Genomic DNA, 24,636 nt, shown 5'->3' with positions numbered 1-24,636 from the left:
TTAAGATGCTTACAGGTTTAAATCCTTTCTTTTAATCATCTAATTATGACTAGAAACATATAATAATACAATTGTTTTCTTGTCTTAAACAAGCCACGTGGACGGCAAAGATTGGAAAGAAGTCTTCCGAAGGTGAGAAGTTCTTCGGAAAATTAGATCGGTAACGGCAAGGTAACCGTCGGTATATATTGTTATTTTCCCGGCAGATTATCGAGGCAGTTTTAACGAGCCGGCTGGCGAAAAACTCTGATTGTGGTGCTCATTTTTCGCAAGTTTGGATTTTGAGTAGATTTGATACATTACATAAAATCTTTGTTGGGGAAGCCTAAATTCCTATAAATTTTCAGGCAAAGCCTCTGCAAGTTTTGCTCAGCAAATTCGCAAAATGCAAAACCCCAAGGATTTACGACGATTGCTGAAATCTCAAAAGGAGGAAAGGTTTTGACGAAATCCAGAAATTTGATGTTCTTTTCATGTTAGATTTTTGGTGGTTTTGCTTTGAAGTTCAATACTTTTATCAATTCTTGAGGTCGATTGTGTTAAAAGTTGGCAGCATTCCCCGTCTGAAGTGTTCTTGTGCATTGTAGTTTTAGGGTGATACTGCAAAATCTCCTTTTCCTTGCTTCTCACCGTCTTTGTCCAGCAATTTCCAAGAACGGAAAAACATCGACACCTTGAAAGAAATACTTCTATAAAATAGGGCAAAATTTGCTTTGCCTGCCTTGTTTCGGTGAAGCTTTGCGCCAGGAAGTTGCAATACTTTGCGAGGAGCAAAATAATTTGACGACTAAAGATTGTTCGATAGTAGGGAAATCTTTGTTTGTGTTCCATGCCTCAGTGATGCTTTGCCGGCGGAAATGACAGATGACGCATTCAGGAAAGATTTGAAATCTGCTTGCTTTCGTTGTTTCTATGAATCTTTGAACTGGTAACTTGCAAGAAATGAAAAAATGTCAAGCCTTGGAGAAATATTATTTCAGTAGGACAAAAATTGTTTTCTTTCGTAGTTTCTGGCAATCTTCACTCATTGCAAAGACCGATAGAATTTGACACATCGAAGAAATCTTTAGAGCAAAATACCAAGTAGTGAAAGATAGACTGATAAATTTAAGACATTTAGACACAATTGCAACGCTTGTGAGAAAAAATAAGAAATCTTTGCCACTAATTTTGTAGGGAACAATAATATTTTAGAAGATATCTGTAAGAAAATTTAACTCGGAGGTGCATTCTCGTGAATCTTTGCAATTTCAGTCAGTTTCAGTGGTTCTAGGCTAAATCCATTCATAATTGTCTCCATTCAGGTTTCTTAGAAAGTAAACAGGGAGGTTCGTATATCATAGCTGGTTTTGAAGAGCAGATGCTAAAGACTGCAAAGGCAAAGTATTTGCAGGAGATCCAGAAGTAGTTGAGGGCTTCGACGCGATACGAGAAAAAGATGAGGGCCGATCAGAAGGGGAATGGAAATAGTCATAACACTCGCAATGGAAAAGAGGTTTTAAGGAAAGGGCCATGGATGCCCGAGGAAGATGAAATCCTGATAGAGTATGTAAGGCAGTATGGAGCAAGGGACTGGAACTCCATTGGAGCCAAAGGTTTGCTTCCCCGTACTGGTAAATCATGCCGCTTACGATGGGTTAACAAGCTCAAACCAGACCTCAAAAGGTATGTATCATGCAACTCATGTGTTTTTGTGTAGTGAAGGATTCTTGGATTTAACTGCTCGCAATTGCAATCATAGAAGCATCTGGACTCTGGATTTAGGTTTGGGATATAACAATCTAGTGAAAATTCTGTTGATTCATGCTAAAAAGTTTCAGATTTTATTTTCTTTTGCAAAATGATGTATGAACAGACTAACTTTAATCAAAAGACGTAAATTTTCACTCTATAGCCATGATTCATGAAGAACACTATTAACTGTAAACTTAGGGAACAGATCATGGAACTTGAACAGGGATTAATTATGGCATAAAGTTTCTTACAGTGAGAAATGTGAATAAAAATCTCATATTGTCTCTTCAATAGCTTGAATAAATACACACTAATATAAGGTTTGGGAAAAATAAAAACACAGAACAGTTTGGAAAAAACGAAAACACAAATGCATGGAAATAAAAACACTTGTGACTGAACTAACTAATTTTATCAGTCAATTACTCTGAATTGTTGGTAAAATAGAGGTTATTGCAGAGGTTCATCTCAAAACACACCATACTTCATATTTAATATACAGAAGGTAAGATTGTCGAAGCTTTTATCTTTCTCCATACATACCGATTTTCTGTGTTCTAGGGTTTCTCTATATTTGACCCTTGCAAGAATTTTACGTAGTCGGTGAGGTTTATAGTGCCCGCTTTAAGAATAAAAGTGGTAACGTGTAAAATCATTGATTACGATCTAAACTATCCATTAATAACAATTAAACTATCCAACAGAATGTTGTGTTGAAATAAAAATTCCATGGAAATGAAATACTGAATTTTGATCAATTTATTTTTAACAAAGAAGTGTCTTCTTGGCATGTCCTAGTTTAGGATGAAATAAAACATTGCTGATTAAATGATAGTGTATAAAACGATTCAATTAAAATTAAGCTATATAAGAATATATTGAGGCTTGTCCTAATTTAGGATGAAATAAAATGTTGAAGATTAAATGACAGTATGTAAAATGATTTAATTAAAATTAAATTATATAAGAATATATTGAGACGAAGCCTATAAGATTTTATTAGGATAATTGGTTAGACACAAAGCATGGAGAAGGGTGTAGTGAAGGAAACAAAAAAAAATTCACATTTATAGAATATTTTGAGAGTAAGAAGAAGAATATAGAACGTTTGTAATAGAGTGAATTTGAAATTATTATAATATTCTAGATATAATTGAATCTAATATTTAGTTATTGATCTCAAATTATAGTTTTAAAGTAATAATTATAAAATAGTAATATGACATAGCTAATATATTAATTTGTGTTTTAGATTGGTTTGGTTAACAATTTTTTTTCATAGTGTTTTACAACTTTTTAATTTCTTAATATGTATTAATTTATGTTTTAAGTTTAGTTGAATAATAAATATCTTTTTAACTTCTTAATCTATTAATTTGTGTTTTAAGTGTAATTGAATAATAAATATCTTTTTATAATTTGAATATTATTGTTTTTGAAATTCTTTATATAGTTAGAATTATTTTTTCATTAGCTCATTATTTGAAGACGTAAAAGCTTGTACAGCAAGGCCTCATAGAACTCTTAGGCTTATTTTGACTATCAACCATCACATAGTATTTTGAGGAGGATTTTGGGGAGCTTATGGTCCTACAAAGCTTCTAATATTGCTACTAAACATTTTAATATTAGTTTTTTATATAAAAAAGGAAAATAAATTTAGTGATTAAATAATAAAATATAATTTAGAAACACAAAAATGAGGGAAGTAAAGTTATGATGACAAATGGATCTTTTTCAATAAGCACCCACTACTTATTTTAGGGCCTCTTTTTTTCATAGCTTATTTTCATTACCAAAATAATAGACGTTCCATAAAATTAGGACAATATTCAATATTATCTCTTTTCCACAATTCTAATTCTCAAGGACAACACTTCTACTACATTCTATCTCTTCTTTGCATAGGAACATGGTATTAGTTTGCACTATTTATACTCTTTCACTCAACATTGTGCAACACACATGAAGATTTAACGACTTCTAGTTTGTATCATGTATGCTTTTTTGCTTGACATTTTGGAATGCTCTCAATTTTCCAATTATCATCATAAGGAGAAAAGTGAGTAACAAATTTGTAAAATTAGCTAAACAATTTTACTATAACAAGAAATCATTAGTGGTTAGTCAAGTTTATAGGACTATTTGTACCATTTGATTATTGCAATGGTATCACTCACTTTCCTCTTCTTGATGATGGACCATTGAATGTATTTAATGTTGAATACAAAACACACTGTGCAAACCAAAAGCCTCTATTTCTTCATCTATTAATATATCATTTAGAAAGTATCTAATTATTTAGTTATCTCACTTTCTTTCTCATAAAATAATATGAAATCTTCACATCCTCACTTCTTAATATATTATAGTTAATCTAAATTAATTTTTATTTTATTTTATTAAAACACACAATATAATATAATGATAAAATAATTCATTATTGATAATTATAGATTAGTATCTTCAGAGATTGTTATGTTCACATTAACATATTATTTTTTAAAAATATAATAAATAAAACAATCTTTATTTAAATTAAAATAATTGAATCTCTCATCTGAAAAGAATTAATCTTAGTGAAAAATCAATGTCTACTCATGTTATTACGACTTTAACAAATCGATCTGCCAAAGTCAACGTCTGTATTCATTTTATTCAGACATTTAGAAATCGAACTACCGAATTATATTTGCTTTTCTTCCCAATCCGAATCCGTGAATTTCTAGTAATTATTTGTCCTGACTGACCTGATTATTATTAGTATTTAGTGTATTTTTAATCTCCATTATATCTATATTGTTTTTTAATATTATTTAAGCCCAACTCGTGACCTTCTAGGTGTTATGTGACAAAATAATTTTCAGGCACGGGCACGAACATTTTAAAATTGTTTTGTTTTAGATTGTTGTGAGAAACTTGTGTAAGAAATATAGAAATTTTTTGAGCTCTTCTAAATTATATATTCATGTAGCGTATTTTGTTTTCGAGGATTTATGAACATCATCAATTATAAAATAAGAAAAGCTAGCAATTGTATTAAAGAAGTGTGGCTTTTGCGTTTTGTCACAGAAGTGGCTGTAAGTTTTCACCAGAAGAGGAGAAGCTAGTAATGGAAATGCAGGCAAAACTAGGTAATAAATGGGCTAAAATTGCTTCTTATTTACCTGGGCGAACTGACAACGACGTGAAGAACTTTTGGAGCACCAGGCAGAAGAGAATGATGCGTGCTCTGCAAAGCCCCAAACTATACTCACCAAATGCACATCCAGTGCAAGCTCATTCAACTGACATGAACAAAACCAACTATTTCACTGACTTTTCAGTTTATCAGCAGCAGCAGCAGCCGCAGGTACTCTCAAAACGTAGCGTATTTGATTTTGTAGCATCTTTATTCCATTAAACGTTTTCGAACATCAGATTTAAATTCAAATTTATTAAACTCAATATGATTTTAGATAAAATGAACTCTTCACTTTCCATTTTTTATCTTCTCACGCCATTCATTGATCCTCATCAGCCACCCTTATGGCTTTAAAAGAGTTTATAAATGTTTATATGAATTTTTCTTTGAATTCAATTGCACGTAAGTATTTCATTCATCTTATTATACCACCACATAAGAGTTCAGCTTGGCAACTTGCCATTTATTCATCCACATCAGCTATCCTTAGGGATTTATAAGAGTTAACCTTAACAACTTCAAATTTTGTTAACAGCTTCAAATTTTGATATGCCATGATTTGACTGTAAAACTTCACAGTTTTGTACATTTGATGATTTTTCTAAACTGGAGCAGGTCACTGCATTTGGAGGCACCTCATTTAACCCCACAATTCCAGATGAAACAGCGGATCAATTCCAAAGTGTCCAGTCATTAGAGGTCCGAAGAGTGAGACAGAAATCACAACCACTCTTCTCAAATGAATTAGATGAGTCTCTCATGGTGAAATTGCAGGATCTCGTTGCAGTAGAATCTAATAGTTTGTTTGCTGACACCAACATCCTCAATCCGGGTGGAGGAACAGCTCTGGTAGCTGAGGAATCCAGTGAAGGTTCAGCTATGTCATCTACACTGAACAATAATGATATCGCCGCTAACAACTGCAGAAGTTCCAGGCTTCATTCCAAGCACTACAGGCAAGTGGGTCTGAGCTGCAATAAGAGAGAGATCATGTCATCCAATGCTACTAGCCTTGTGCCTTTTGATCAATCCGAAAATTTTGAAAACATGGAGGACTATGATCATCTTCATCATGAACTTTCTTTGACACAAGACAGTACATATGACTTAGAGGCTGGCTTGTTCATTGATGTTAATGACACCAACATTCTGGATTTCCTGTTGCGGCCAGATGAGGATGCAACTTCCTCCGTCCAAAACAGCTCTATTGTTTGTTTCAATGATCAGCATCAGCAACAAATTAATAACAAAGCTCAAATTGAGAACGAATTTACTCCAACCAATAACAATAACGTCAATTGTCATTGGGATAAAATGCCCTTGATCTATCCAGAAGATATTGCTCCAATATCTGACTGTGCCATTAAACAAGAAGTGGATTCTTGTACTCCTGACAGCATTTTACAGGTGAATTTTCCTGCAGATGTCTTTGAGGCTCTGGAGCCCCTCTCCCCCAATGCCTCCATTTGGTGGGATTCAGAGTGGATTTGATTTAAACATGTTTGTTTAGATCGATTTTCGCTTAGAGAAATCAAAACATAAAGGAATGGTTGATTAAGGTTTATTATTAGATTAATCAACTAGCAGCTAGGTAGATTTTAAGAGCCAAAGAGCTTTTCTTCTTTTCTTTTCCGACATCCTGTTCTCTAGGATGCTAATAATAAGTTATATATGGCTTGTGTTTTTTCCTTAACGGAAATTTTACTATAAATTTAAGCTCATTTTAGCCTGGGAAGTTGGCTGCGAGTTATTTTATTTGTTCCTTTTCTCATGCTCAATGCTTTCATGGTATTTCTGTTATACAAATATTTCTTGTTTCATGAGGCAACACGATTAATTTTAAAAGAGTATTATTATTTTTTAAAATAAATTAAAATTCGAAATTCGAAATTGTTATTAATGAAACTGTTGAATTTGTCATTTAAATAGTAAATTGTTAAGAAGATAAACAATTTTAATTATATTATACTTGGGTTAACATGATAAAAATCTATATTTAAATATAATTAATTTATAGTAATTAGTTAGTTATGATTGAATATTAAAAGAGTTTAAATAGTAATTTAGAAAATTGAATGTTAGTAGGAGATTTTATCTTTATGGTTAAAGATAGATTGATTTTTTTTTCAAATTTTGAAAACTTGATCTTTGGAATATTGTAAGTGTGATCTATTTTTTCATATACTATTTAAAAGAAGTTAAATGCAAATTTCTCAAAGTTTTTTATCTTCTAGATTTATTGCTATTTGTTTCTTCTCAAAGGCTGTGCAATATAAATGATTTATTTGTAACATTAATATATTAAAATCTGTTAAAATACTACTCATAGTATAAAACTTTACGAAAATCTAGATATAGTCCCAATTTGGGCTAGCAATGCTTTATGTGTAGAATTAATATATTGAAATCCTTTAAAATACTATTACTTACTTTAAAAATTTAAAAAATATAGCTATAGTCCATATTTAGGTTAGAAAAGTATCAAAAATAGGTGCCATGATGATATAAGGTAGGAACTAGTTCCACATGGATGTGTGTATAAGAATGTTGTACAAAAATTAGATTTTATGTATACAATGTAAGTTGGGAGCTAACTACATGTAGATGTATGTGTATAGATAGATGTGTAGAAAAAGTGATTTGCTATCTTCCAAAGAGAAAATATTTATATGCTACCTCACTCATACAATGCAAAGTTAGGTGTCTAAATATTAAATAACCGAGTCCTTGTATAATCTACTTAAAAGGGGAAAAAATAAATGAGCCTTGAGGGAGGAAAGTGATGATTGTATGTTATGCTAATGTCTGATCCCATTTTGATGTTTTATATATGTTTTGTGGGCCTATAGAGGGGTCATTGTTACTATTTACAATAAAAATTCTTGTTGATATGTATAGCATCTTAATAAAAGTTCACAATAGGAGCACATCCTAGAGGCAAGGAACCATGGAGGATCTTAGGGCATGAGAGAAACTATATTGGGTTCATGGGACTTGAAAAATATTATGGCAGTCCTAATAAAGCCCATAGGACCAAATTGTAATAAATTAAAAATATAATGCCTCAACTACTTAAGTAGGTTTTCTAATATCTCAAAGATGTAATAATTTTCTAATAAGTGACCTAAATAGGTTATCGAGGAATATAAATAAGTTTAAATTATAATTTTCTGAATTTAAATTTTTAAATCCCAAGGACTAGTTCATTATTTAGTCTGGATATTTGAGCTTGGTGTAATGAACCCAAAAAACTCAAAATAAATTTGGGAAGTTGGTATGAGTCTTTAAAAGTTTGTAGGCCCTTAGAGGCATATATCTATACAAACACTTGAGTAAAGCACAAACGCTGCATTCACTATTTTTCCAGAAATTGTTGTATGAATCTTACTCTTATTTGAATATTTGGTCTAATAACTAGTTGGATAAAGTTGGGGTATCTTATAAAATTGTTATGTATTTCTAGATTAGTTTGTGAAGGTTTTCAATTCATTTTGTCCATTAAAAGTTGATTACCCACACACAGACTTAAGTTTCTTCACATTTTGAGGGTTTAAATGCATTAAAGGCTCCATTTCTCTTTATGTAACATCTCATGTAAATGCATTGTAACATCTCATGTAACATCCCATGTAAATGCATTCCTTTTATGTTACAATCTCATGTAAATGCATTTAAACCATCATGTGCTTGGACACTTGAAAATGGACAAAATTGGTGTCATAGGAGTAGTGTAACATAAGATTCTCATTAAAAATAGAATTATTTGATGTTTAAATGTGTTAGTGTATTATAAATTTGTGTAAAGCCAAAAGGATGAGTTCTATAATTGTTTTTTGATCAAGTTTCTAAGAGGGCCTAGGTTTTAGGCCTCATTTGGTGAGGGTTTGTTGGATAGGGCCCTAAATTGTGTGGATGGTAAAAATAAAATTTAAACCCTTCATTTGGAAAAAAAAAAAAAAAGGTGATTCCAAAAGTTTGGGAGTTTGATTCAAAGTTTAAAGAGTACATTATTTGTAAAAGAGGGCGAATTAGGCCTAAATTAGTTCTAGTTTTCCATATTTTGTATAATTAGCCCACATGAGCTATACCTAATTTATACATATGTTATAGAAATAAAAAATGGATATTTAAGCTTCTTTTCTAGGTGTATTGAATGAAGTTGGAAAAAATGCATAAAACAAGTTTTGGAGAGCTACAAGGATAAAAGTGTACTTGTTACTAATTGTTGGAGGTTTAAGCTATCTATTCTATTGTGGAAATTTGTGTAAGTTGGAACCTTTTTGAATGTGTTGAAATAGATCCTAGAAGACATTCTAAAATCCTTGAATTGTGGGAAGATCATTTGAGATCATTTAAGACAAGAATCCTTAAAGGGAAAGTGTGTACACCTTGTGGGTTATTGGGCACTTGGAGAATGTTTTTGGTCATTTTATTAGGCCAAATCCCTCCATATTATATTTTTATAGATTAAAGGAAAGAGTTCCTCTATGTTGAAGAAGAAGACTTTGAAGGGAGGAAGAAGATATAATTCCTCTAAGAATGAGTGCTACAGTTGCTAGGGAGTTGAAAGTTCTAAGGGAAAGGATGGAAGCTAGGGAAAGAAGAAGAATAAAAAATGTAGGTTTAGATGAATAATAATAATTTTAGGAGTGGAAATAGAGGCCCTCCCATAGGAAGATAAATTTAATTGAGAAGATGCCATGATGGTAAATATTCTAAAATACAATAGAATAGTTGAATCCAATGTAAATATTAAATTACCCACGTATAGTGGAAATTAAGATGATGAAGAGTTAATTTATTGGTTTGGATCTCTTGATGATTATTTTTGTGAAGATATTGATGAAAACTTAAAGTTAAATATTTCTAAGTCTAGGTTGAAGGGACATGATTTTCTATGGTGGTATTTTTTGTAAGAAAAGATATGGAGAAATTGTGTCATTAAAATTATATTTTGGCCAAGGATGGTGGAGAAGATAAAAGGATAAATTTCCTTACAAGGACTATAAAGTCTATTTTTGTAATAAACTTTAGGGATTGAAGAAAAAGGAGGTGGATATACAAAAGTACATAGAAGATTTTGATAAGTTGGACATAAGGGTTTCTCATTAAGAAAACATAGAGGAAAAGGTGGCAAGGTATTTTGGAGCATTTCTATATATAACATCCAAGATGAGTTGAGTTTGTCCACACTTATGAAATCTGGAAGAATTTTACAAGTTAGCATTGAAGGCTAAAGAAAAGATAAAGAGAAGTAAGAAAAGAAAAGACAAAACTAACAAACAAAGAGGAAGAGGCAATAAGCTTACTAGTAGTAATGAAAATAGAAAAGCAGTGATAGGAGGAAAGAGACACCATTTGATGAAAGAGGGAGTAAAGAAGAGAAAGACTATAAGGAAACTTGAAAAAAAAAAATATCAATATTTCCACATAATCCATAAAAAATTTGAAACAAATTAACACTTCAAATTCATATGCAAAAGAATAGAAAACATACCCACAAAACGTGACAAAAGATATATACTAGGAAGCCCTCATTGAAAGAGAAAACCCAGTCTTTAAAAGCATTGATCACCACGTATTATTTAGCAAAAACACTATTCTAATACAACCATGAAAAACCTTCAAATCTATAGCCACAACCAAGCAATCCATGTGAACAAACATGATTCCACACATCTCACACCATGCTTCCAAAGGTTCACAAATATTCTCCTTTCTTACTCATTGATAACTATCCATGTGGTTTCTTTTATAGAAGAAAGATCTCACAAAACCACCAAGTTGTTTTACAAAAACATGTGCTACCAAACCCCCATTGACCCACATTTAATATCAAGCATATTTTTTCCCCAATATTAAATAATTACATCAAAAATTATCACAAAGTGTCAATACAACTCAATAATATTATTCCATGAGAATCTCTACATGTTGCATTTTCATCTAGGTACTCCTAGGTGCAATATTACAAAATAAAATAAAATAAAATAATATAAACAATAATATGTATTGTGTGCAACATACATAATCTTAACAATCTCCCACTTATTGTATACATTGGATAGGGTCAATCTGCAAGCATATAAATGAACAAGGAAATAATCACTCATAAGACATCCACCATCATGGATCAAAGTAGGCAATATGCTTCACCTTGGTACCTACAACAAAATAAGATTTTCTAGCATCTCGAACATGAATGATCCCACCTCCCATATCCCACTACTACTAGACATACATAGAAGCCATTCAAAATGAAATCTACCCAACTTGTCACATAAGAATCTTAAAATCATGCACCAACTAAAATGGCAAGCACAAACACTTCATCCAAAGGTAATCACATGTATCTATAGCTATCAAAAACCATATTTGAAGAAACACCCATATGAACTGCTAACCCATCTAACTATCCATACCTCCAAAGGTATAGAAAGTGAATCTCACAACATCAACATATCCAATTTGTAACTTGCAAGAAAAATTCTCTAATGCAATACCTACCATATACACACTAAGTGTCTCTCACTACAAAAGATAATATCAAATCGATAACGAATCTACTCACAACATCTCATAGAAGTTAAAATCCATGTATTATTTAGGACATATATAAGACATAAACCAATAAGCTACACAAATAACTCTCATAACAAGTAGATCCAACACTCTCCCAAGTTCTCCCCAACCAACAAAGGAAAGATATAAAAGAATAACCATTTCATCTCTTACATGGCATAAATGAGTAAAATCTAGCAATTACAATCTCCAACCAATCCCAAATTTAATATAAGTGAAACTAAACATCCAAGAAGGTAACCAAAACAAAAAAGAAACCATGCAAATCATAACCTGCATCACATCCATCTACAACAAACTCTAGATATAAACTATGCCATGTAAGATCTCCTCCATAAAACCCCAAACAAGAAGCCAAAATAACACCCAAAATATACCATACAACCAATAATGGATGCAAGCCTCTCACAAGAAGATCAAACTTATAAACCATTCCTAAACCAAGGAATAACCATTCCTAATCCAAGGAACATGCCTAGTATAAAGACCATCTTCTAAAATCAACAAACATAACAACATATGTCTAAAGAGATAAACGATGCTAAACCATCTTTCAAATTGACCCTTCCAAACTAATTAACACCATAACTTAAGATCCATATCTACAAAAAAGATAAGCATAAAAATAATACACCCAAGAGAAACAATGGACAATACCTCTCAAGCAGTAAACTTCTGAGTAGACCAAGAGTGGGGAATGGGAATACTCATTAAGATATCCATGTCTCAAATCAAGACTAATCTAAACAAGCTCTTCTCAAGTCATATCAAGTGATTCCCCTCATACTTCCTACTAAAACTATCAACTTTTGTAACAAATACTATTACAGTGAGATTTACACTACACCAAAAGATTGATCTATCACTACCTGATACAACTACTCAACTTATAGTACATAGGAGATGGTTACACTCTTGTCACAAATCCTAGTGGGAGTGCTGAATTTTTTTCTAACAATCTCCCCCTTAGCATTTCCTAAGGGTTTGAGGAGTTGAACCCATGACCAAGACCTGATACCACTTGCTAGATTAGGGTTTTCATTGCACCAAAAGACTAATCTATCACTACATGATACTACCACTCAACTTATAGTACACAAGAGGCAGTTAAGACCTTGTGACAAATCCTAAGTGGAGCTTTTCTAAACAAATTTCTAATAGATAATTCTCTACTCCAAATGAAATTAATACCACCACTATCTCTAAGAGTCCATGAGAACCTATTACCAATCAATCCATGAAAACTCCTAATTCAACAGAGAATTATCATGAAGTATCTAAAAAATGATCAATGTACTCACCGATAAGAAACTAAACTAAAATCAATTTCAAAGTTCAAACCATGGCCTTAGGAATATAAGAATGGAAAAATGATCTAAAGTATCTCACTCAAGGAGATAACATGCTCCATATGAAGATATCATAACATTTCAAAACTCTAAATATGTATCAAGAGTATACCATGACATAATAATGAAACCATCCTAACACGAAGGATAACATGTCAAATTAAGAATACACCACACCTATACCAAGAACCCCATGAGTCCTCAAGATACAACCATCTCCAAAGACCATGAAGAAAACCATCACTAACAAGCGAATCATGAAAATGACAAAGATGTTTTTATAGCAACAAAATCTAAGACATCCTTCAACATCTGCTAACATTTAATAAATATTGATGCCAACAAATCTTACTCAACTATTGTACCAAGTCATTCATGACATCATAAATTCTATCTCCTACATGAATATCCTCTAGGTCTACACACAAACATAAACAAAGTGTCAGTACCAAGTAAAACCAAGATCTTCAAACAAAGAAGATACAAACCAAACTAGAATCCAATTTTACACCACCACATCTTAACCAACTCACTTTAGAAGAGTGAAATTATTTTGGATGACTAGTTCTTGGTGGTTTTTACCCTTATTGAGTTTCCATGCTACAGATCCCAACTGTAATGTGTGCATGAATGTTTTAATTGTTATTTCATTTTCTACATGTGAAAACTATTATATTATTTTGTAATTTAGTTAACAAAGGTTAATTTTTTTATCAAGTGCATATGTGAATTATTTAAGTTAAAAAAATGGTAAATTATTTATTTAAATGGAATGAGGGTAACGAAGTCACCTCCCTCTCAATTATCTAATAATTTCTATTAGAGCATTTGGTGCTTGGAGGAACAAGTTTGAAAGACTTAAGGTAAATATTTGAAGATGTATAAGAGAGAGGTACCAAAGTTGAACGAGGATAACTTTCCATCATGGATAGACATGATGACGTTGTGTCCATCTAGAATTCGAAACTCTACATTATACTACCTAGATGAACAATACATACTACCACCCACTAAACCTATGAAAATTATGTAGATGAGAGAAAACCAAGAACACAATCCCCTAATGATAGAGATTTATTCTCCCTTAAATAATGTGGAATTCAATGATGTCAAAGATTGTGTTAGTGCTAAGGAGATGTGAGAGAAACTCATACATTTTTGTGGAGGAGGTCAGAATGCACTTAGAGGAAAGGTTGTGATGGAGCTATATTTTTTTTGGCAACAGTCAAGCCCTCCATTTATGGTATTGCAAATTTGAGAATAAAAAGCATAAGTTCAAAATCAATTAGAAGTGGAAAGAAATATGTATCACTAGCCCTTTTTTTATTGATCAAATTGAGAGAGTATGAAATAAATAATGTGAAGGTGCCAAGAAAGAGTTAAGACAAAAATACGTAACTTGTAATTAAGCAGAGTAAAAAGAATGCACATAAGGGTATGTGCAAGATCATGGTCAACCAAACTATGCTCTTAAGTGGCAATTAAAAATTACAAAATTAGGGTTAGGTCAACTTGATGTGAAATTTTCTACTTTTTATTAACTTTATATCAAAAAGTTGAGAGAAAAGAATCTCTAGTACATTGTATCTAGTTTCTAAACTACTAGGACTTATCTCAAAAAAAAAAATATTGATTGGTCAAAATTTTGAATTTTAATGCAATATTACAAAAAATTCAAAACAAAAATAAGAAGTAGACATATGTCTAACCACCTTAATCAAAATTAAATGATAATATTTTTTAATAATATTGTAGAAATAAGTAGTAGACTGATGCCTGGATGTGACACATATTTTTGGGTATTTTTATTCTAAACAAATAATTAATAATTAATTTTTAACTTTAGTATTTTTGGAATAAAAAAATCTCATGTCTGACCACCTTAACTAATTCAAAACTCTGAAAAATTCAATTTTTTATTTTTCTCCCTTATAGTAGAAGAAATATAGAATGTGATGCATCTTTTGGATTTAAAAAATGTTGTACCATTTGAAAGTTATAGTTGTTTTTCAATTAGTGTCTCAGTCAACAATTTATACATAACTCCATTAGAAAATAAGTAATAATTAATTGCTAAACTCATAATTTGACAAACCTTACATTTGCGAAAAAATAAAAATATTCTTAAGAAACCCTTTTCATTTCATCAAATTATGGTGGAAAAAATGTCATCAGCTACATGTTTGAAGTAAAAATACATTAAAAAAGGCCAAAAGCATATTTTTAGGATGTTTTTAAAGTTGAACATATAGGTTTGGTATCAAAAGATATAGTAGACCTTACAAAGATATTAACTGTTTTCATTTAGTATCAGGGTGGGTGGGAAAAATATTGGAATAGATTTTGAAATGGTTTGAGATATTTCAGAACTATAGATTTTTCAGATTGCCACTTTTTGGTACACCATGATCCTGCACATACCCATAAGTGAAATTAAATTATGAAATGGAGAGGACTGATATTAGAACTTGGTACTAGGTCGATAATCTAAAATCAAGGAAGGAGGACATTTCAAAGTATCGGCAATTATAAGACAAGATCAAAACCTTTAGCCATGGTCCAACCATGTATTTAAATTCCTAGTATTAATATCATTAATTCTATTTGAGTGATATTCATTATCATTTTTATATATTATGTTCACCTTTGCACAATGCTTAGAAGAACCAGTTCAAGGATCTATGCCAAAATATGGATGCTTAACCCCCTATTGGAAAGAATATTTTTAGAAATAGCAACATTGGAGGTACACGATAAAACTTGGGCTTTGAAGTGTATAGATAGATTGTAATGTCTCATTTTTGGATGTCCTTTAATCGCTCTTAGTTTCCAATTTAAAATCCTATAAATGACTCCAAATATTTGTTCTATACTTGGAAATATATATATATATATATATAATTTGTATTTATTTTCAAATATCTCAAATTTCTTTTGTGTGTGTGTGTCTATATATATATATATAAAATAAAAACTTGTATATAAGATAGAATATATATTTAAAATTAGGATTCTCTCCCAATTAGAAACCTCTCTTATTATTTATTTAATTATTATCCAAGAGTATTTCCACTTATAATTAAAATCAATATAAATTAGTTTCATTAATCCCATTCTATTTTGTCCTTATTAATTCTTATATATTAATAATTTATTAGTAATGGTAACTACTTTTTTGCATAAGGGGAGGATATGACTCACCTTGTATAATGTGTGAGGATAGGTATCTACGTCACCGCATACACTACTATCATAGCCTATTGATTTTTTTTTTTGATGAATAGTCCTTTTCTATTAATAAAATATACTATGGAAACAATTCCAAAAAAGGGGCAAGGGGATACATGATCACCTCGTGAAAGAGTTCACATGGTTGAAGATGAAATTAAAAACACAACCTCAGCCAAAAATAACAACTATTCATAAAAAAAAAAATAGAATAAACAATCTCAGGCTGCCAAGGCAGTGCCAGCCAAGGGAGTGCCAGCCAAGGGAGGAGGATCATCTTTATCAGGAAATTCCCACGTATCAGTGGGATTGTGGGGCAGAGTGGGAACAATCTAGCCATCATCAACAATAATAGGATCAGGGGCAGCCTTTGCATCCTTAACCTCTGGTTGCGGAGGAGAAATCATCAAAGCTAGATGAGGAAATTTCCTAGAATGCACCTTCCAAGGCCCAGGGGGAGGAGCCAAGGACTAGCCAGAACCACCACAAGGTGGGGAAGTAGAGCGATGCCTCCATTTTCCATCACCACCACTGCGAGAGCAGTGGTGGGAAGCTTGGGAGCATGGCATGTGTGAGTGGTGGCCTAAGGATTGGCATTGAGAATAGCAACCATGAGGCATAGAGGCATTAGTTGAGGCATCCAGAGGAACTCTGGCAATGGTGCAAGGAGCATTGCCTTAGTGATTTAACAATTCCTATAAGTGAGCAACTTTATTAGCTTGCACTGGATCTGCATAATCACATTGTTACAAATGCATGCCTTAGTGTACATAGCAATGTTAACATCCAAAAAACTGTGAGTGAATAGAACAACATTCCTATCTTTCCACAAAGAAAACAAAATTTCCATCTTGAAGGTATGCCAAATTTGAGTGAATTTTTGAGGAATTCTGGGGGAATCACCTAATAGGATCATGTGCCATGAAAATGGTTCAGCCTTGAAAGGCTTGAAAAAATCACTAATTCAGTCCCAATAATTTTGAGCACGCTTACAAAACTAGAAAATATGCAAAAAGGACTCAAGTTGACCATAGAAGGGGCATCTAGGATCAGGAACCCCAATTTTCTTGAGCTGAGGTCCCAGGGGAAGACCTTGGAAGGAAAGCCACTAAGCAAAGTGGGAAATCTTGGGTTCTGTAATAGCACTCCAAATGGTCTCAAAATGTTTTGTCCATTGAGAAAGCAAAGATTGCAAATGTCACCACTGGTTAAGCGTGTCAACCATCAGAAGATGGGGTGAGAGCCATCTGTACCCCATAGTGGGCTTATAATTGGCAAATGGAGTGGCAGGATACCACTTCCAATCATGACACCAAGGCCGAATAGACTGAATCCCCACCTTATGAACTAGGTGCATAGGGATGAAAGACAACAGAAGGTCAAAAGTGTGTTGATCTGTACTGACAAGGTGGTACTAAACTTGCATATCTTCCCATGACCTGAAACTCATGGTGACTCTTGAAAAGAAATCCTTAGGAGTTTGGATGCCACGTTTGAAAAAACAAAGAGCACTGGCACATTGAATCTTGGTGAGAGGACTACCCTAAATTGAAAATAGGGAAGACCACAAAAGTTTCTGTTGATTCAAGGAGAGCCCATTGTGAAACTCATCTCCAGCCCAATGAAGCCATGGCTTAAGAGCTTCCCAGGCTTGCTAGATACTCTTAATAACAAATGAGCCCTGAATGGCCACTGGTTCATGCATGATGGGAAGGGTTTGAAAACCAATCCCCTTCCACATAGGCCTATTAACAAGGAAGCCGAAAGAAATGCAGTGCCTTACCAAAATCTTCTAGGCTTCATCCCTAGAAATAGGTTGGATAATCCTTTTTTCATAAAGAGCAAGGCCCTGTTTTCAAGTGGAAAGCAGGCCAAGACCACCAGACTCCCTTAGTAGACAACAAAAATCCCAAGCAACTCTATGAAAACCATGATGGTCAGAAGCAGAAGCCCAAAGAAACTCTATGAGCAAATATTCCAGCTTGAGATAGGAAGCTTTGGAGGGTGCCCAATAGGAAGAATAGTACACATGAGTGGTGGCCAGAATCTTAGAACAAATCTAGAATTTACCAGCAAGAGAAAGTGGCTTGGTGATCTAATAGTCGAGCTTTTTGCTAATCTTGGCAAGCATAGCATTCCAAAGCTCCACATGAGAGGCCTGGAAGGAAAAGAGAATGCCAAGAAAGTGGAAGATTTCCCGGTGAGTAACCCATTTCCACTAGAACTGCCTGAGCCAAGGTGGAGCTGGCAAAAAAGACTGGCAGTAGTAGAGAATTTTATGCCATTGAATGGCAGAGCCAGAGGCTTGACAAAAGGTGTCCAGACAATTTAAAGTATTTTTGATGTTTTCTTCATCCTCAAGACACATAAGAAAGGAATCATTAGCAAAATGACCATTGACTAACTAGGAGGAAGATTCAAGCAGGTAAATTCCATGAACTAGCCCTGAAGACACAAAATGAGCTAGCAAATAACCAAAACCTTCAGCAACAAGGACATAAAGCACTGGAGCTAGAGGGCGACCTTGCTTGATTGAATGAAAAAGTCCAAAAGCCTCATATTGTGAATTATTGATGCTAATGCAAGCATTAGTATCACCAAAGAGCATCTCCATGGACTGAAGAAAATTGGGACCAAAACCTAGAGCCTGAAGCATAGCCAAGATGAAGGGCCATTCAATGTGATCATAGGCCTTAGCAAAATCTATCTCTAAAAAGATAGCCTACTACATGGAGTTGCAAGTCCATTTCATACCTTCCCAGACAACAATGATGTTGCCAAGAATATATCTGGACTTGATGAAGCTAGTTTTCTCAGGTCACATAATTAAAGGCAACATGTGCCTGATTTTGAGAGAAAGCACCTTGGAAATGATGTTATAAGACACATTCATAAGGGTAATGGGCCTCCAATTGCATATGTCCTCAAGATCACCATCTTTAGGTATGAATTTGATATTACCTTTATTTATTATTACTCCTAGGCTTTTAGTTTGATATGCTTCGAGATAGACTTTGTGCAGGTCAGGACCTATTTGTTCCCAGAGGTGTTTGTAAAATTCATAGTGAAAGCCATCACACCTAGGAGACTTGTCATCCGCCATGGAGTAAATTGCCTCTTTAAGGTCTCTGAGGGAAAGAAGTTGTTCACAAAAAGCACATTTCTCAACCGCAAGGTTGTTTGGAGTAATAGAGATACACTTTCTGAGAGCTTACTCCTAAGCAACCAAATTTCCTTGCGAAGCAAAGACGTTCTCATAATGAAGAATGAATGCTTACAAGATGCCAAGGAGATTGGATAGAACAATCATTCCTTTTTTGATCTTTTTAATCCCAACATTGGTATGATAGGCCTGGAGAGCCTAAAAGAACTCCTTTGAGGCTTTATCACCAACCTCCAACCAGTGGAGACAGGCCTTGATTCATGAGTAGCATAGTTGTCAGCAATTTTCTTGTCATGGTGAAGCTTGGCAAGGTGAATTTGCAAATCCACATCAAAGGGGTTGAAGGTGAGAGCCTCAGAGGCTTTTTTGAGGGCAAGGGTGTTGGCTTCATAAGAGCATTTCTTGAAAATTACCAGCTAGCACCCATAGATCTACAGAAATTGAGTAGTTCTAGTAATGGCATTGTTCCACCATTGAATCCATCCTTGCTGGGATGGTGGACGTGGCTCCAAATTCTAGACACATTGCATGTGCGAGATGGTGGAAGCATGTAGCAGCACAGATGTGTTGAGGAAGAACTAAGACTTAGCCACCTTGGGGATAGCTGTTTGCCAATAAATGACAAAATAGATGGGATAGTGGTCCGATAATGTCACATCTATCAGGAGAATGACAGGCAGATCTCGATCTTCAAAAAAAGAGAAAAAAGATTGCACAGAGATCATAACACGATTGAGACATTTTAAAATGTGGTCAGAGTTAGCTCAAAAGTTGGACCAAGTGTGCTAGACCCCACTACCCTAGTGGCGATTTGTATTGGGATTGAAAAGGCCCAATTTATTTTGCATATAGTACCAAGCTTCTCTTTTCCCAGTTGTCCATCGAAGGAGTAGAATGCCATCTTTGTTAGATGCCACTTAACCCATATTGAAGTCTCCACACATGACCCAAGTAGTAGGAGGCAAGTTTTCAGCTAGCCAAACCCACATTTGGGACCTTTCCATAGCATCATTGGAGGCATAAACATTAATGACTCCAAAAGAATGATTGTGAATGAAAAGAAAAAGCCAGATAAATCTATGCATGGGGTTAGCACCGTGTGAAATAATAGTAGAAAGAAGGCAAAGTGATAGGAGAGTAACTACACCACCTTAGGCAGGTTCATGCTAAGTGGAAAACATAATGCCATCCAGCCAAATGATGCAACACATAGCAAAAAGTATGAAACCACAAATCTTAACTTCTTGCAGGTAGAGAAACTCTAAATTACCAAGTCTATGATGGGTGTCTTGGACATAGAATTTTTTGGGGAGGTCTGTATGACCTCGAACATTCTAGGAGAGGAAGTTCATGAGAATTCTTCCATACCATCCTCATCCTCAAGAGAGGAGTAGCTATTCTACAAGAAGGTAGAAACCTAGTGGAAGTCAGATAGGAAATCCCTTGACCTGACAGCCTACCATTTTACTTCTAGTATCTCTACACATCCAGGAGGATTGCAAGAATGCCTTGTCACTAATGACACGATGGAAGAAACTACAAGAGGAGCATGAACCTTAGCCAAGAAAAAAACTCTGGTGGCCACCTTAATCCCTTGCGTACTAGCAGGGTTTGCAACCTATGAAACCCCCAGACTAGGTACTGTGGAAGCCACTTGTTTCCCCACGCTAGCCGGTGTGGACGTTTTTGTGGGAATGGGAGGAAATACGGTGACCACCACATAAGATTGCTTAGGGGACAAGGGATTCAAGGGAGCCTTGCCATTGTGCCCAACAGTAACACATTCTTCCTTTTTTCCTTTGGCCTATTTGGCAGGTGCTTCTTTAGGCATGGGCTTGACCCTAGGCATAGCCAGAGGGAAATCCTTGATCTTGTGTTCCATGGATTGGCACCTATAATAGGTGTTAGGTAGATTCAAGTAGAGAACCTTCTGGGAAAAGGTTTGAGCTCCAATATGGATTTCCACAAAATCCTTTAGATCCTTGGAAAGATCAACTTTGACACAAATGTGTCATTGTGGGTGAGCATTAAAAAATTTCTCAGCCTCCTTGGTGACAACTTTGCCAAGGGCTTTGGCAATGGACTCAATGAAAGGCTAGCATGGTAAGGGAAGACCTAGAAACTCAACCCACACAAGAACCCTAAGCTTTTTATCATCTGAGACTATTAAGTCTCGAGACCTTTTTTGGAAAACAAGTTGAGAGGAATGCACAGACCAAGGTCCATTGTTAAAGACTACATCTTCTTGCGATGGGTTAGCAAAGTGAAATTAAAAAAAACCTTTGGTAGGGTTTTGCACAGCATCAAGGTGGACTCCATGAGGAGTCCAACACTTGTTAACCTAGTCTCAGGGCATAGCTTTAGGAGGAGTCCTACCAACAAAATAATCTATCAAGGTATGTTGCTCTAACTAGTCACAAGAAGCATTAAAATATTGCAAAGGAAGGATAATGTTAGGATTACTCATGAAAGACCTTTAGGACAAACTTGCGCAGGTGTTTGTTCTAAGGCAGCACCATGGCAGTCTGAAGCAGCAGCGTGTATACCAGAAACAACTAGTTCATCGTTGGCCGGAGCCATTATATCCTAACCTAAAAGCTCTCGCAGTAAATGTGGTTTGACAAGTGGTGCCTATAGAAGGAAAGCTCAGATGAAGAGTCGTAGACAAGAAAACTAAAAGTTCGCATGAAGCAAGAAACCCTAGTAGAGCGAAAAACTCATGTACCCTATTGAAATTGATGTGAGACTTGACAAAGATTTCCATATGAGCTTTGGCACCAACTCTCCTCATTCCATGCTTCCTTTCTTCATTTGAATTCCAATTCTCATAAATACCATTGACCCAACTTGAGTTGATGTGTCTCAAAGATGTGGTTTATTGGTTATTAATTATATATGTTAGATTATGTATTAGTTCATATTATGTTTATTAGATTTATATTAAAATATCTATAATATAAATGCCATCGGCCTATTAATGTATGTATATTACATAATTTATTTATTTATTAATGTATATTACTAATAATATTTACATTTATTATTATAATTATGAATAATATTAATTTATTATAAATAATATAAATAATTAAGTAGAATAAATAGACCATAAATATTTATCTATATAGGATATCAATATTATTTCTTTTGTGAATAATCAATAATAGTATATGAACTATTATTATATTTTACTAAATTATAATTATAAGATTACCTTTTAGGAGGGGACATGACAGTCTCCCCTTCTCAAAATTTCTTGTCCTCAAGCAATATCATTCATACACAAGCTCCTTCATAGACAAGAAACATATTTTCATACAAAGGCTTAGAAGATTTTATAAGACATACACCTTTAATGAATGAAAACACAAAGCAGACATGATGCAAACAGATGAAGACACAAAACATACACAATCTAGACACCATATGTTCTTTATTTATAATTTTTTTCTCACAATGAAGTAAATCAAATGATTTGCAAAATATACTTCCCTAGTGTGTTTTATTGATCACGAATCTTGCAAGAACAAGTAGTTGTTAGCATGAACATGGATATAATATCTTCGAAGAAAACAAGAGTTGTGATAAATTAGTTCTAAATGAATATACTACCAATCCCAATAGCAAAAATTTGGCCCCCTTGGCCTCAATGGAAGACATCAATCATCTAATGAGGTAGTTTACTTGGCAGATTCTTAACTGAATCAAGTTGACATGATGTCAAATTTTTCTTAACCAATCTAAGCCCAAGAGAAAAACTTTGGCCTCCTTGACCCTAATGGAAATATTCTATTATTCCATCAAGGTGGTCTATTTAAATGTCCATATTTAACATTCTACTCCCAATATAAGCCCAAGAGTGAAACATTGGCCCTCTTGGCCTTGATGGCAACACTTCAGCATCCATCAAGGTGATCTACTTTGATCAAAATTATTTTCCTTCTTAAATATCCTACCTAATGCAAAGAAATTTTTTTTGGCCCTCTCGGCCTTGATTGCAACACTTGACATCCATCAAGGTGGTCTACTTAGGAGGTAATTTGATTCATTAATTATTATAATCTCTTTCATTTCATATATACATATTTATTCATTTTTCCAAAGTTTACTTTTTTCATTGAATCACCACTTAAATAGCAGCTCATCTAGTTCTTGTTGGCCCTTCATATCTTCATTATTCTCTTGATTATATTTAGGTATTTTTTTCATCCTTCCCTTTACTTCCTCATCATGTGTGGTATCCATTTTTCAAAATTGGCCCCTCTTTCCACATATGTGTCTTGGTTCCCACCTTTCCTTGCAATGAAAGCATAATTTTTTTCTTTTTAGTTTGTCATGATAGCTTTTGAGCTATCTTCTGCATTTATGGCCATGTTCCCATGGTTCCTTGCAATGGTAACATAATTTATTTTTTTGAAATTCCTTGGAGTGCTTTATTTCTTTTTCATAATGCCTAGAATGTGTGCTTGGTGCATGGTTCTTGGACCTATCCTTTGACGGATGTGTATCAACTTTTAATGCCTTTTGGATGGCATCTTCTAATTTTTTTAGTTCATGTGCTCCCACTATGCTCTTGATTGATTCCTTCAATCCATCTATAAATAAATAGGTGAGTCTATTTTGTGATATTTTAGGTACCATGGCTGATAACCTTTCAAATTCCCTAGCAAATTCCATCATTGATCCCTCTTGTCTAAGTTGGGTTAATCTTTTGAATTACCACTCTAAGTCTATTCAATCAAATCACTTTATGAGTTTTTGGGTGAATTCATCATAACTCTTAATATGTTTATGTCCCTATTTGATAAGGCCATGTTACCACCAATCTTGTGCTACTCCTCCTAAATCAAGAACAACACATTGAATAGTACCTCTTTCTGTCATAGGATTTAAGGAAAGATATTATCCAACAATTGTACCCATGAGTGTGCTGTAGTTTTTTCTGATCTATCAAATTTTGGGAGACACTTTATTTATCTCCTCTCTCAATCCTTTCTCTTGGTGTATTTGTCTCTTCTGTTAGATAGTGACTTCATTTGAGCATTACAATAGTCTTTAAATGGTATCTCCCTTCTAAGTTTAGGATCAATTTTAGAGTACTCATTTATATTATTTACTTCATTTACCCTATCCTCATTTTCTTGTTCTTCTCCAAGTAGGAAGGGGGGTCTTGTGGGTCTATGTGCTGATTTTGGTATATGCAATTGGTTATAATCTTTAGATTGGTGAGAGTTTGTATCTCTTCCATTTTTGTTTATACTATGAAGGGCTTCCAAGAGGAGTTGATTTGTTTCACTTTGCTCAGTTATAGCTTGAGCATTTCTTTCCATTTGTTCCATGAGTGCTTGAGTAGTTTGGTTCGTCTATTCCATGAAAGGTTTTAATTCATTACTTAT

General features: G+C 33.9%; 1 protein-coding gene across 1 annotated transcript; it reads left to right on the top strand.

Moving 5' to 3' along the window:
* The first annotated feature begins 223 nt into the window (after positions 1-223).
* On the top strand, positions 224-6,666 carry LOC149559933 (uncharacterized). The gene is made up of 3 exons (XM_089823519.1): positions 224-1,665; positions 4,810-5,086; positions 5,534-6,666. Exons 1-3 carry the CDS (start codon positions 1,439-1,441, stop codon positions 6,407-6,409), a joined length of 1,380 nt encoding a protein of 459 aa, XP_089679645.1. The 5' UTR covers positions 224-1,438; the 3' UTR covers positions 6,410-6,666.
* Positions 6,667-24,636: the final 17,970 nt, after the last annotated feature.

The sequence above is a fragment of the Cupressus sempervirens genome, chromosome 4, assembly GCF_028749045.1.
Source record: "Cupressus sempervirens isolate cs-2001-9-10 chromosome 4, ASM2874904v1, whole genome shotgun sequence".
Lineage (NCBI taxonomy): Eukaryota > Viridiplantae > Streptophyta > Pinopsida > Cupressales > Cupressaceae > Cupressus > Cupressus sempervirens.
The sequence above is the reverse complement of the archived record's forward strand: the minus strand, read 5'-3'. Positions and strand labels throughout refer to the sequence as shown.